General features: G+C 36.6%; 1 protein-coding gene across 17 annotated transcripts in view; it reads left to right on the top strand.

The window, feature by feature from the left end:
* LRCH1 (leucine rich repeats and calponin homology domain containing 1) overlaps nt 1–13,301 on the top strand; it is a 236,316-nt gene extending 223,015 nt beyond the window's left edge. For 9 of the 17 annotated variants that reach the window (XM_038410381.2, XM_043500581.1, XM_043500535.1 and 6 more), the window contains one exon: nt 10,655–13,301. In XM_038410381.2, coding sequence (XP_038266309.1) covers nt 10,655–10,768 — 114 coding nt within the window. In that variant the 3' untranslated portion in view covers nt 10,769–13,301. Of the gene's footprint in view, nt 1–251; nt 510–10,654 lie in introns of all 17 variants that reach the window. The other 8 variants (XR_006276503.1, XR_006276500.1, XR_006276497.1 and 5 more) reach the window with 1 other exon arrangement.
* Nucleotides 13,302–15,347: the final 2,046 nt, after the last annotated feature.

Here is a 15,347-nt window from a genome sequence, read left to right as displayed (position 1 = left end):
GCAGGATTGAGCTCTTAACTTGCACCGTATATTTGTGCTAGTGTTTCAATATTGTTTGATAGCTTAATTATTTAGAGGAAACGAAAGATGGTGCATGTAATAAATTAAGGGAATAATTGAAAGAAACAATATATTCCTACAGATTTATACTAGTAATAGAATACTGTGATGCTTTATCAAACTCTATCTTTTTGTATTTTTAATTTTATGCACTGTTTTTTTCTGTTCTAATGGCTGCCCTTCGGGATTAGGCTGACCTCTGCTCTCCGTATGACATCCTGCAGTCGGATATTCGTCACATTCGAAAGACTGTTGACACTCTGCTGGCCCTCGGGGAGAAAACCCCACAATCAACTTCTACCTTTCGCTCCTGGGATCTAATAGGCTTTTGTCTTTTCCACATACTTTTTATAGTCTTGATGTACATAACTTATCACTGGAATGCGCTAACATCATAACCTGTTTGCATGTGCACACAAACTTTCTGCTTTATCTCTGACACATTACAGGTACTTTAATTTCCTTCCTTTGTCTCACAAACTTCCACCCCTGTAACCTCTCTCTATTAATCTCTTAACTAGAGATAGCAGAATCTTGAATTGGTTGTAGAGGGAAACCCGCCCCTCACTTCCCCCAACCCTAGCTTAAATGCGTACATATATCTTGATTTTGCAGCTTGTTTCCTTCCACACTGCCTGGGTTGCTCACAGATTGTGGAGATGCAGTAAACTGCATCTATACCATTTTGGGCTGTAGTCTCATCAAATCTTACAACGTAAGCAGCATTGAGCCTGGTCAGTGTTTGGAGGTGAGAACCCAAGGAACCACCCAGGTGCTGAAGGAAGTGATACTGGCATTTCAGAAGATGGCGGTATTCTCTTTCAGTATGTGTTTTGTTTGTTAGAGGTGCCAGTAAAAAAGATCAGTAAAGATTCCATAGCACTTGTTGTAAAAGTGAGTGTTTACTCTGGTGTTTTGGTCAAAGTCCAGTCTGTGGTCATTACAATTCTCCCCCCCCACACCTAAATTTTTTCTCCAGTTTCTTTTGGAAACAGTAATCTTCTCTTTCCCTGTCAAACTGTGTAGTGTTGCTGTGCGTTTTTAAATACATGCCACATTCCATGCCATATTACGAAGAACTCAAAATTTGTAAGGAAACATAGGGTCTTTCAGGATGAAGGTAATGGAGGCAACATGGTGCAGGGAGTAGGGCGTCAGAGTGGGTATTGGCAGATCACTGATTCTTTCTGTGACATTGGGCAAGTTGCATAATATTCTTGTCTGTTTCCTCATTTATACAAACAGAGATGATGATATTCTGTAACACAACTGAGAAGACTTTAACAATATGTAGAGAAGTGTATTTAGTTGTTTTCCCTTCACTTTGAGATCTACAGATGAAAAGCATTTATATAAATGCTAATTATTTCATATTATGAAATGTAAACATAAATTATGTCACTAAAATATCAGTTTAGCTAACCCAAGAATACCGATCCCCTGAATACATAAATATACTCATTTAGGAATTCCCGTAGAAATTGAGGAGTCTATTAAATCGATCTCTTTTCCAGTGCTTTCTACATTGCTATGTTTGTTACACAATCCCTATTCCCATGTTATTTACATGAATATTTTTGTATGTATTTAGAGTATTAGAAAATCAGGTGAAGAAACTTGTTCCTACCAGCCCACGATATTAATCCTAATGTTATACATCTCGGCCTGTGCCAGATATTTTTAGTGACAAGTTTTGCTAGTTTAATTACCCAGAGTATCCAAAATCTCCCATCCATTGGAAAGATAATGGAGCAGTTGTTTCAAGGTTGCTGATGTGCAAAGAAACAGAGGCTTGTGTCTCCCATATTCTGAATGATTTCTCAATCTGAACACTGGATATGAGAGTTGAATTGCTGTTCAAGAGGTGTATTGGATTAAACTTGTTGCACAACTACACATTTTTTTCCAAATCATAGTGATAAGCAAACCCACAAACTTGTCCAAAAAAGCTGACTTCTCATACACTAGGAACTAACCCATACTACATCTAGTACAATATAGATGATAAAAATTATAAATTGCAAAAGAGATTTAACACAGCCTGAAAATACAAATTCTGAATCGAATGTTACTTAATCCTTAAACTGCCTACAGGTTTTACCCATAAATTCTAATCCACAAATGCAGGTATGTCAGTCTCAATTAATTTACCTTTGTGATTCCCAGATCTGCTTCTTCACCTGACTTCTAGAAAATGAGTGAACTTAATTGCTCTTCAGTTTTCAGCTTTTGAACAGAATGACCATAACTAATTATTGCTAATGTTCCTGTCTGATACTGCGTTAACTTTTTGTCCCAAAACTTACCCATTTAAATAAACACATTCATCATGTAGGGTGCTAAGAATAAAAGTAAATTCTCATATTCCCATAAACAATAGGAAAGTTATAACACAAGATTCAAAGAGGACCGTTACAAGTGCTTCCCTATAGCTGTGGACTTGAAGTTAACCCAGACCATACTGTGAAGGAATGCCTTAGGCTTTGTAACTGTAACTAAGACCAGCTCTACACTAGAAAGGTAGGTCAACCCAGCGACATCTCTCGGGGTATGAAAAATCTACACCCCTGGGCGACGTAGCTAAGCCCTAAACCCTGATGTAGACTTCGTGAAGTTGACTTCCCTTGACTTAGCTACTGCCTCTTAAGAAGTGGATTAACTACAGTCATGGGAGAACCCCTCCGATCACTGTAGAGAGAGTTTACACTGAAGTACTACAGAGATGCAGCTGCAGCATTTCTAATGAAGACAAAGCCTACCTTGTTGTTCTCCAAATATTCATTTGTTACACCTACAGTACCAGACTCCTCTTTTCCACAGTTGTTAATGATGATAATATATAACAATGTTATATACATTTGATCCCTATATATCAGCGCTGAGTAAATTATACCTTCAGCTTCTGCATAATAAAGACTGTAATGTTTCTGTAGATTATAAATTTCAACATACTGCAAAAGTGAAACAGAACTGCCTGCCCTTCTCTTACAAGTCAATTATCCCCACCTTGAATTGAGGAATAGAGGGTGAAAACTGGCTTAAAGATACAATACATATCTGATGCATCTGCTTCAGAATGCTCTCTGATAAATTCAGAAGTCAGTTTCTGTGCTGTTCCTCATAGTATTGTACTCAGAATACTCACAGCTCCACACGTTGGAAATTATAGTGTTTCTCCACCTCAGGGGCTATTCTCCATAATGGGAATTCATCTGCATAGACTTGATGCATTCTGCTTTTTAGCAGGTAGCACTACTTGGTTGCTCACTGCTGAATGTCTTTCTCATATGTTAAAAGTAGTGTGTGCTGTGATATGCCCACATATCCCATTTACAAGTTGTGATTTTATATCTGCTCCTTCTACATGTTCTCCTCATTAATACCAGTGGTTTTCCCGTTGCCATGAAAAGGATGCTTATCAGGAAATTTCAAAACTCTTTATAATCTGTTCCAAGATTGCAGCTACTCAAATTTACTGTATGTTTGTACAATGCCCAGCATTATTGGACTTTGATTCTGATTAGGTCATCTGGTCTGTACCTGCATACAAATAATAGCAATTGCTTAATTTAATATACAGTTATAATACAGTGCATAAATATTTTGTTTTTTCTGGTAAGCCAAAAATCTGTAGATAGAAGAACATGTGGCATTGTCATAGCATTGAAAGTATTTAAAAGGCATCTATTCAGGTAGCATGCAGTGTAATACCCTCCCACCTGCCTCTTCACTTCATAGATGTATTCTCAAAGCTTTACTAGTTGGAGACCTTTTTGGACACGATCCAGCTCCTATTGAGGTCATTGGTAAGATCGCTATTGACTTAATGGCAGCTGGATCAGGCCCTTAGCAAATAAAAGTGAAATCCTATTTTTCTGTTCCAAAAGCTATAATGACATCACTGTCTATCTCTGCAATGTTGCCTGAAAAGGAAATGTCCTTGGCATTTTACACATTCTCATTAAAAACTAGCACCACTTCCATGTATGCATGTATAGAAATTAAGATAGCAGGAGTCAAGGATAATTTTGTAGTAGACTCTTAGCAATTACTTCATTCCCTCATATTTTAATACATGATCTGAGTGTTAGGTAAAAAGAAAAGAGTTGCACAATAGGGATTTTTGAATCCATTCCACTTTATGTACAATACAAAATGCAATTCTGATTCACTAGCTCTCATCTCACAAATCTGAACACTTTCATGTGAGATTCTGGTGTATTTTAATTTCTTTTGCTATAGGCTTACCTTTTCTATTGCTGTTGAATATACTTATCTATCATTATTAGGCTTTTGGAATTAACTCTCCTTTTAGCTTAAGGCTGTTGTGTTCTTAGAAAGTTAAAGTGAAATTGTCAAGTGATTTTTAATTCCTGGGCTCCATCTGTTGCAACACAGTGTTCCCAGAGATATACAGATATCGTCAGTGATGCCGAGATACGAACAAGGAAAGGTATAAAAATGAAAAGTAGTATCTATAGCAGGGGTTCTCAATCTTTTTCTTTCTTTCTTTTTCTTCCCCTCCGCCCCCCACTCCCCTCCCAACATCCTATAAAAACTCCACAACCCACCAGTGTCACAATAATGGGTTTTCTGCATATAAAAGCCAGGGCCGGCGTTAGGGGGGTAGCAAGCAGGCCAATTGCCTGCGGGGGCTCATGCTACAGGAGCCCCCGCAAAGCTTCAGCCTTGGCTGGCAGGGCTTCAACCCCATGCTGCAGGGCTTCAGCTTTCTGCCCTGGGCCACAGTGAGTCTAATGCCAGCCCTGCTTGCTGAAACCTGCTCATGGTCCCCACAGGGGGTCTCGGACCCCTGGTTGAGAATTATTGATCTATAGTATATAAAACTGTAAAAAGTATTTGAGAGGTTTTTGTTTAAAACTAGTTTAGTCCTCTTTGTTGTAATGATGACTTAAATTTCAAAATATTTGACTCCAATTATTTACATGGAAAACATGAGATTCATTTTCTTATCTGGAGTCTCTAAGAAGCTACACATTGCAACTTTTTCAGAATATTTCAGTTTTTCTTATGTCTACAAATGTGGGGAAGAAATAGGAGCAGAGAATAGCACTTGCCACATTGCAAAATTTCATTCACTCTTCATTTTTTGCTCGCAAATACAGCTGGGTCCTGAACATTAACATCTGCAAATCAAATCAAATCACTTTATGATGTGCCTACCTGCTTCAGTGGCCAAAGTCACTCCCTTAGTAACAGATAGTTGTATTTTAATTGCCTTGAAGTTGTCGATTAGCCTGATTAGTCCAATTCACACAGTAGCCTTGACTTTAAGCCAACTAATGTCAAAGAAAATAGAGATATGTTTAAGTGCCAAGTTCATACTGAATCCCCCCTATTGTTGCTTGCCGTCATTTTCCTGTTTTTCCTTTAAATCCAGCTAAATCAACCATCTTGTTCTGTGGTTAGAAGATTACTCTGTGACTAGCATTTGCTTTTTTGGCTATCCCTACAACTTTGTCTTCTCTTCGTACTAGACTGCTGGTAGCTGTGTGGCGCAGCCTACTGGCTCGGACTCTCTCCTCTTTATACTGTTACATTTTGCCTCATTTTTGATTGAAAGAAGTTTGTTCCTTCCTTTGACATAAATTTGAAAATAACATTCAAAATTATATCCGTCTTTTTAAATTTAATTTAAATTTAGAATGTGGTTAGCCTGGTTGCAATGATTAGGTGTCTCTCTCATTCCACTGAGTTCATTAGAAGCAGAAGCAGACCTTAGATCCTGGGTAATTCATCAGGGTGTGTGTGCTGTTGTGGGAAGACCCATCCATGACCAAAGCGGAAATCGGTAGGTCCTTCCTCTGTATTGACTGACAGATTCTGCAGAGACCATCACTGGTGTTGGAAATGAAGTGCCCAACTCCATCTCTCTCTCACTCTCTTTGCAGTGAGATAACTTCATCGACTTCAAAGGAGATACTACTGAGAGATGAATCATACCCTGTGTTGAAGTTAGCGGAGTTACACTGGTGTTGTGCCAGTTTAAGATGGAGAGAAATCACTTCCAAAAGTGGGAAAGATGTTTGAAGAATCTGTCAGTTGCCTAAAGTCTTACTGTAGTCATGGGCGAGTTCTTCCATAGCTGAGGTCTAGTGCCTAGAAATGCTAGATTTCTATAAAATTTTGCAATATTGTCATATAATATAGTGAGGTTCTCTCATCTGATGGTTTGACAGCTGTAAGATAAGTGCATTCCTTGTGTCTTAGAGGTAGCACTTGTAGATGTGGTAGGAAAGAGAAGAGGAGGAAGAGGAAGTGGCCAAGTTTCAGGGAGAATGATTGATGGGTAATTGGAAGGATTGGGATCTGATCTAAAGCTCATTGAAAGGCTCCTACTGACTTCCTTGGAGTTTGGATAATACCCTTAGTAAGATTTGATTCTTCTCTCATAAAAAAAAGTCATAGAATGTTGTTGAGCTGTGATTTGAAAAGGATTTGGGTGTGCAGAGGTAGGAAGGTTGTGTTAGATAGTGGGAACAATGTAAAAACCTGGAATGTAAAGCTCAGCACTTAAACTCTTTATTGAGGTGAACAAGAGAATTGACTTATGAAAACGATGAGGTGAAAGGAATATGTTATTTTATAGGATGCTACAGGATCCAATAACTGGTTCTGGGATATTTGTCAAAACACATAACCCTTGTGTTTGTTCATTGGTTTGTTTTTTATAACTTTGCATTGTCCATCGTTTTCTTTTTGGTAATGTAGAAGCCATCAAGCATGTGAAAGAGAGAAGAGAACTAAGCAAGAGATTAGGGACAAGGAGATGTATTATGGGGAAAGTGAACATGCTGGTTACAAAGTACTGTCTTCCTTTGTATCACCTAGTTCTGCTTTAAAAACTAGAAATTAAACCTAGAGTCTGCTTTTATATCGGTCCTTAAAAAACTTCCTTTACTTGAGAATAGAGCTCCTAGATATTAGTTTTATACTTGACTAGAATATTATATTAGATTTTGGACTGGTTAATTCATTTTCTTTAACGAGAAAGCAGAGTGATATTGGGGAGATTTTTATGGATTAAAATGAATGACTGAACTCATTTACTCGTAATTACTCTTTGTGATTAATTGTAAGACAATAAACACTATAGCCAGGAAAAATCAATAGGTAAAACAAAAGCTCTGACTAATAGGTGGCTAGATGAATAGTGAGTCAGTTTTGCAGTAAAAATCTTTTTTGTGTGAGGTATAAATCTCTTTAAACTGAACTGTGTTTGATACAGATTTGGCTTCAATAGAAGTGATTTGGGACAAACATATTTTAAGAATGCATTCAAACTTACAAATACCTAGCAGTGATTTTTTTTTATTTTATTTTTTTATTATTATTTTTACTGATGTCCCTTTCCTATCAAACACTTGTAACTTTTTTCCTTTGGTTTTCAAATACTCACTTCAGTGTCCAATAATTTAATATACAGTAATTTCATATCTGAAAATGTAAGAATGATGATATGATCAATATTCAGACTGTAAACTCATACATATCATTTTTGTTGGGTTTCTTAGCCCAATCCTTATCTGGTGAGGGGAGGGCCATATCCATGGGATTAGAAACAACTTTTAAAAAAAAAATTAATCTGACGTTAAAACATATTCAGTATAGAATGTAAAGATTTTTTTTATCTCACAATAACAGATCAGAATATTTTATTCCTAGAGATTCCAAAACTGAGAATATTATGAGCAAGTGGGTTGTGAGATATGAGATTGACTACAATTTCTTAACTACTAGACATATTTGAATAAATCTTATATTACCAGAAGTGAAGAAAACCTTCATTTTTGTCTTGTATTTGAAACCGAAAACATTTTTATCATTTAGTTATTCCACTACCAATCATACATCAAGTTACATGTTCATACATCAAGTCACAGTTTGCATCTGAAGGAAAAATTTTAAGCCTTACAAAGTCTCTATACATCTTTCCAGAAAGAAATATCCCTTAATAAGGAAGCAGAAGTTAATGACAGTCTTGCCTGATCCTTTGAGAGTCTGCAGGACCTCACAGTCACACAAGATTAGTCCCACTGAGATTGTCTGTATGATTTCAGTTAAGTCCCTTTCACTCTAGGCAAAGATACTCACAACATTAATACGCGTCAGGGCTGGTTGATTAGATATACTGTGCTTCATTATAGCAGTGAATTCAGTGATGAATTATAATGTCAAAAGCCCACACATTGAAGAGAAGACGATAGCCAAAGTGGTGGAAAGCCACAGACTCCATATGTAATATAAACCATCTTGAGCAAACTGCCAGAACCTTACAAGCACCTTGCTGTAGGACATGGGGTAGTGTATCTGTACCACAGACGCACTCAACCTCACAATCTTGAAGCTTACATTTCTCAAATAGGTTTCAGAGTAGCAGCCGTGTTAGTCTGTATTCGCAAAAAGAAAAGGAGTACTTGTGGCACCTTAGAGACTAACAAATTTATTAGAGCATAAGCTTTCGTGAGCTACAGCTCACTTCATCGGATGCATTCCGATGAAGTGAGCTGTAGCTCACGAAAGCTTATGCTCTAATAAATTTGTTAGTCTCTAAGGTGCCACAAGTACTCCTTTTCATTTCTCAAATAATTTCTAGTGAATTTGATAAGAGAAGCCAAAATATGGTATGCTTGTAGATATAGAAGTATAACCACACACCAAAAGTTACAAGTAAGATAAGTCAAAAATACTTGCACTTCTACATTTAAAGATCAATTATAGTGCCAGTGGCACTATAATTTTGAACAAATTCTGGATCTCCCTTTTTGTCCTATATTTGACATGCAAAATGCAGAGAGTGATTTCTATCTTATTTTAAACTAGGCTACTAAATGTATTTATTTCGGCGTATTTATGGCCTGTAGATGCACAGCCTTGTGCCATGATTAATTAACCTCAAGGTAAGCCTAGTCTGGTTGAGACATAACTTGGACAGAGGGCTTCTAAGGAAAAACCTCTGTGCTACATGAAGTTGTATTGTGGTACATTTTCCTCTGAGACAGTACTGAACCAAGGTCTAGAGAATTTTATTACTTTTGAAGATGCTACCATTTTGATTATATAATTGAGATCCTGACCTCTTGTGTTCATTAACAATCTTGTGGCATTTTCTGTAAGAGTATATGCCAAATCCTATATAGGAGGTTAAGGAAAGTAAGTGGTCTTAGAGTGAGAGAGTGTACTGTCATGGATTGGAAGCAGGCTATGACAGAAAACAAAGGGTAGGAATAAATGGTCAGTATTCATTATGTCCAGACCCATACTAGGACCTGTGTAGTTTAATATATTTATCAGTTATCTGGGAATGAACAGTGAGGTGGCAAAATTTGCAGATGATACAGAATTATTTAGGCTAGTCAAGGCTAGAGGTGACCATGAGGAACTTGAGGGATCTGTCCAAGCTAGGTAAAGCACAATGGCAGATGAAATTCTCATGATTAACAAGGTCAGGACCGTGTGCATTAGAGGAAATATTTTCAGCCATTTAGACAAATTAGTGGGTTCTAACTGAACTGTAACTTGGAGAAAAATCCAGTTACCACTGGGAAAAAAATTTAAATAAAAGAAACAATGTTAAAATGCATAAGTAATGGGATAGAAAATATATCATTATTATATGATGTATGCTATATTCTGTTCAGCATTATAAAGGATTAGAGATTGGGAAAGATTACCATAAGAAGAGAGAATGAAAAGATTGGGACTCTTTAATTTAAAGAGGTGATGAATATGGGGAAATACGGCAGAGGTAGACACAATAATGCCTGGTGTAGAGAAGATAAATCAGATGCTCCTTTTTACCCTCTCTCACATTCTAAAAGAAAGAGAACATTCAAAAAAAATTGAACAACGTTTAAAGCTAATAAAAGGAAATAGTTTTTTGCATAATTAACCCATAGATCTCATTGCCATTAGATATCAGGAGTTTAGCAGGATGACAAACAAGATTAGATGTTTCTGTGAATCAGAATATCCACAGCTGTATTAGCAAAAACATAAACCAGCCACTAACAGATGGGGATTGGTAATAAACTTCCCCTTTGGCAGGCTATTTCATAATGGTTCACTCTGGGGTTTTTTGCACCTCCTTCTGAAAGATCTGGTATTCTCTACTGTTAGAGTCAGAATAATAGACTAGAGGTGTGTTTGTTCTGATACCACGGTGGCTGCTGCATTCCATTGATGGATGAAGTGATCCCTTTGCACATCAACATAAATGTAAAATGTTGTTGTTAACGTTTCAATCTGTTGATTGTAATCACTGCTATTCAAGGTTTATATTCCAGGGTGAAAACTTGACCCTATGGAATTCAATGGCAAAACTCCCTTTGACTTCAAGAGGGTTGGGATTTCCTGTTGGCCTAGAGTCACCCAGAACACTTAAAAATCTCAAACTAGGCCAAGTGTGCCATCAGAAAAACAAGAGAATCCTTTCTGAAAAAGCATAGTATGTTTTCTAATTAAATGATTCCTGATTGTTGTGATAACTGCATTCTAGCTGTATTTGCATAAAGCAAGATTTTGCAATAAGAGGTAGGTGGTCTAATCTTTACTGCTTTGTTTTTTCTTCTAGGAGAAGCTCTGTCTACCACATCACATCCTAGAAGAAAAGGGTTTGGTAAAAGTGAGCATAACAGTTCAAGCATTACTAGATGTAACCACAATGAAGCAAGCTTTATTCACATGAAACTACTATTTCTGCTGTAATCCGCTCCAATGTGCCATAAAAGTATCAAAACACTGCTCATCTTTTCAAACTGCATTGACAAATATCCTTCTGCTCCAAAAGAGTATTCCTACATTTCTGAACTGAAGTCATCTTTCAGACTATCTACATATGTTGAACTGCAAACTAATAATCATTTTATAAAACAAACTGGCATTTCACTGCTTTTATAGCTCAGTTTGCACAGTACCTATTAAAACAGCCACCTCTCTGCCGCTTACATAAGTGTGGAGTACAGCTGCCTTGCAGCTAAATATTTTCATCTTAGTAAAGCAAGAGCATCTTAATTTTTTTTTAAATCTGAATTTTAACGTTTTGTTTTTCTGCATTGCTTCAGGCCATTTTAAAAATATTCAGACAAAATATTTATATAAATATTATTTATTAGTGAGTTGTTGTTCATCCTTTGGATGCAAAATGTAAATTAGGGAACTGTATTTTATTACTGCTTTTTTGTGGTTAAACACTTTATTTTAATATAAATATTTAGTTATTTTTATTCTACTTGGTGTGCAGTAATTCTAGATCTCCATAATTGTATTTTCTAATATGTATGATAAACAGCAAACAAAAATTGGTGCTTTAATGAAAAGAACTGTTAGCTGGGATGGCATTCTTTATTTTGGGGTTTGTGGAAGATTAGTAGCGTTTGTCTGCATTCCAGTTAGTTTCCAACATTCCAGCAGCACTTCCCTCTACCCCCCATTAGATGAAATTGGTTGAGCTAAGAGAAGCACACCTTTTTATTTGTATATAGCTGTTATTAAAAAAAAAAAAGGAAAGATTAAACTTGAAAACATAAATGTGAACAAATATTTTTGATTGATACTTATTTTACTATGCACAAGACATTAAACTTTTATTACAGCAAAATAACTGATGTGCATTAGCATCACGTGTCTTGAGAAATAATTTTGCACTGTAACTTGGGTAATCTTAAAAGAATACAGCACTACGGAACAAATAAAAAAAATAGCACAAGAAAGGTGAAAATAGAAAGTTTTCTAGATAGTCAAATATATGTTTGGGGTGGTTTTTTTAAAAGAGGAAAATATAATTTCATTATAGTTGTTTTAGGTAGTTGTAACGGCCTAACCCTTCAAATATGTACTGCAGGTTGCAGGGCTTAATACTATGAGTGGTCTCCTTGCAGTTAATGTACTTCTATGGGATTACTACGCACACTGCCTTGTAGTGAGTGTTTGCAGGATCAGACCCCTTGTCCCAATTCAGCAGTAGGAAATAAAGTTTTTTTCATTTACTTTTAATTTCAAAAGGAGGTTTTAAATTTATTTATTGATTTATTAATTTATTGTTCAGTCATTGTCAGACAAATATTTTAGGTAGAAAAGTTCTAGCACAGTGATTTTCATAACCTTTTGAACATCTTCTTTTTTTTTTTGGTATGGAAATCTCATGATGTAAGTAATTTAGGCAAACAAGACAGGGAAGTTGTATGTGGTAAAAAGGATGGCCATTAGGGGTCCATGTTACATTTAAGGAAGGAGAGTTTGAAATGCATTACAGCAAAAGTGAGGCAATGTAGAGGGCAAATTAAAGAGTGAAAGAGGCTATGGAGAGAGAAATAACCATCTGTTTGAAAGAATGTGTACACTTGTCACAATATTGCATATTCTAGGCAGAGTTACATGTGTGTTCATACAGAAAGACACTGCATTTAAAAAACCACCAGTATTCCAATGAATTATATTTTTAATCCTGAATATATACCATTTGAATGCAGACCTTGTGTTTTCGACATCACACATTATGGTACACATCGACAACAATCTGTTTGGGGGAAAATGTGAACTCAAGGACAATATAATAGCACATACTGTATGCATGGAACATTCAGTTATTTCAACCAAAGCAAAAGCTTTTGTTCTATAGAGGGAACATTGACTTGCATTGCAATTTTGACTGGCAGCTTGCATATGGTTTCCTATAAAATATATTGTGCACTTTAACACTAAATTAAAATGTATTTTAATATTTTACAGAGCTGCACAAATACCTGTTTTGTCAAATAGCATGAATATAAAGAAAACAGGTTTTCAACTCAGAGTATATCAAACTTTAAAAGCATTCAGAAATTGACTATATAAATAGGAATATTGATTGCTGCATTGAGGGGTAAAATGCAGGTTCCTGAGCGTTTTTTTTTTTTTTACAATGTATATATGGCAACATGAAGTTTTGTAATTATTTTGACAAATCCTGTTTTTTCATAATTAAAATTTGTTCTCCTCCTAGTAGTGACTTCCAGTATTTGCTTAAAGTTGGCTGTAAATAGCGCTAAATATTTTGTAATACGGCTTTTTTAATGCAGTCTTAACCTGTATGGCTAAAAAGAAAATCTTCATGAATCTTTGTACACTTTGTATGTGCAATAAAAGTGCATGGCCTCCTGACAATACCATAAACAGTGAACGTTGTATATATAGTGCAAACTTTACTGTAGCTGCAATTAAATCATTTTATTTGTATTCATTTACTGACTCTCCCATGACTGAGAATTTATACAATAAATCTATCATTGTCAGAGGAAATCACAAGCAAGCTAAGTGCTGCTTTTGGGGGGGAAGGAACCAAAGTTCAAGCCAGACCTAGCTAAAGGCCCTTTGCTCTTACAGAATCTGTTTCTCCAGATGCGTTGCTAGAAACCCCCACCATACACAAATGCAAATAGACAGTTGTAATGTTTGGGTTGTTCTGGGTGTGTTCTTATACCAAAGCTGTATTTCACTGTAAAAGCTTTCTTTGATGCAGTCTGTGCTGAGAGAACAGCAAAATCTATGTAGATCTCTATCAGGCTACACCTTAACTGGATTATTTTATGATCTTCCTGTTTCTAGTTTGGGGCAGTAGAGCTCTGGGGTAATGCAGCTGCTGTATGCACTGCTGGCAGAAAGGCAAAACATGTTTGATTGTGATTACAGACCTGCAACTAGTTGCTAAAAAAGTGTATGGTAAGGAAAATTTTACTGTTTGTCCTCCAAATTCAAATAGCCTCTACAGCTGCATGTGTGTTACTCTATACAGCAGGGTAAGACAAGTCTCTTTCCTGAAGACTTTACAATCCATGGCCTGAGGCCTTAAAAGTACCATGACTAGTGCCTTTGATTTTAATAGTAAGCACTGGGCTCTAAATTGGACCCAAAGACAGTGAATATTGACACCACAGTCATGGAGGCTAGAGAAAGGAGGAGAGGAGGAGATAAACAATAGGAAGGCAGGGCTCTAGGAAAGTAGAATGTCACTGGTGGTAGGACAATGGAGACAAAGGTACAGAGTAATGTGTTACAGCAGCTGCATTAAGGAGAGAGAAAGGGACAGTGTATATGCCTGGAGGCCTGTAGAGGGGAATTTCTACAGGATCAATCTTAAAGATAAACAACCTTTTTGCTGAACTAACTCTTCAGCTTTGTTGCTGAATCAAGGATTCTTTATTTCTGCTGCAGGAGTTGATGGCATCACAAATGGTAGAGATTCTGCCATAGTGCTATTTGTCATGTCAGTTATTGCAAGGTAACCAGATCTTGGAAGGAAGAAGCAAGGTCAGTGTGAAGGATGGTTGTTGCAATATGAGAGGTATCCAATTCCCAAAAACCTGCCTTCCCAATGACTTCAAGGGTAGCCAAAAGAGCAAGGCATTTTATTGCTGTCATGGAGCTAGGACTTGTGTACAAATCTAGCTTCTTTGAGAGTTAATTTTATAAAACGTCCTCCACGGTGCAGGGCTCTAAAACAATTCCTCATAGAAAAAAGGCCCTTGAATGCATAGTCATTCACTTGCACTGCCTCTGAAAATCAGCTTTAAAAGAAAGCATCAGACTCATCACTGCTGCTAAGTTTTGTCAGCAAAGCAAACTGGCTCTGGGATAGTAAGTGATTCTGCATTCTTACTAGAAAAGGCAACAGGTATTTTCTGTATCCAAACTTGTATGTGGGGCTGGTGTTTCAACACAGAAGCTGAAATTGTAATAGATCTCTTGCTGGAAAGTAGATTAAGACTCACAGGAAACATAGCTCCTGCCTATCTCGCACAGTACTCTGAGATGTAAAAATAACACATACAAGCCTGTTTTTCCTCACAGAGGCTGGTGGTGATCTGCATTTGCTACCACTAAACCTACATTAATGAATCCTAAATATAACATTAAACAGGATGTAATCTTCTTTGAAGTAAAATTTAAAGTTTTACTCCCTGTATTCTTTTTCAAAGAAAGTGCCACAACTTTTCACATCTGCTTATTAATACCTTACAGCACCCAAATGCTTGACACTTGTTACTGTAAAATGATAAATGTCTGAGATACTAGTAGGAATTCCATATCTGTAGTTAAAATGGTTTCTGCTTAGTTGCATGCATAGAGGTTGCAATGGGACATTCTGAGTCGGAGCTCTGTAGCTTTAACTGAAAAATTAACTTAGCTCTTACTGAGATGAACATGGTACAAATTTCAGACAAGCTTAAATTAATTGTTTACAAAGTCTGATGGCACCGATATTCATTTTGTATAGCTAGGGAAACTAA

This window comes from Dermochelys coriacea, chromosome 1 (genome assembly GCF_009764565.3).
Source record: "Dermochelys coriacea isolate rDerCor1 chromosome 1, rDerCor1.pri.v4, whole genome shotgun sequence".
Classification (NCBI taxonomy): Eukaryota; Metazoa; Chordata; order Testudines; family Dermochelyidae; genus Dermochelys; species Dermochelys coriacea.
This window is presented reverse-complemented; position numbering and strand designations above follow the sequence as displayed.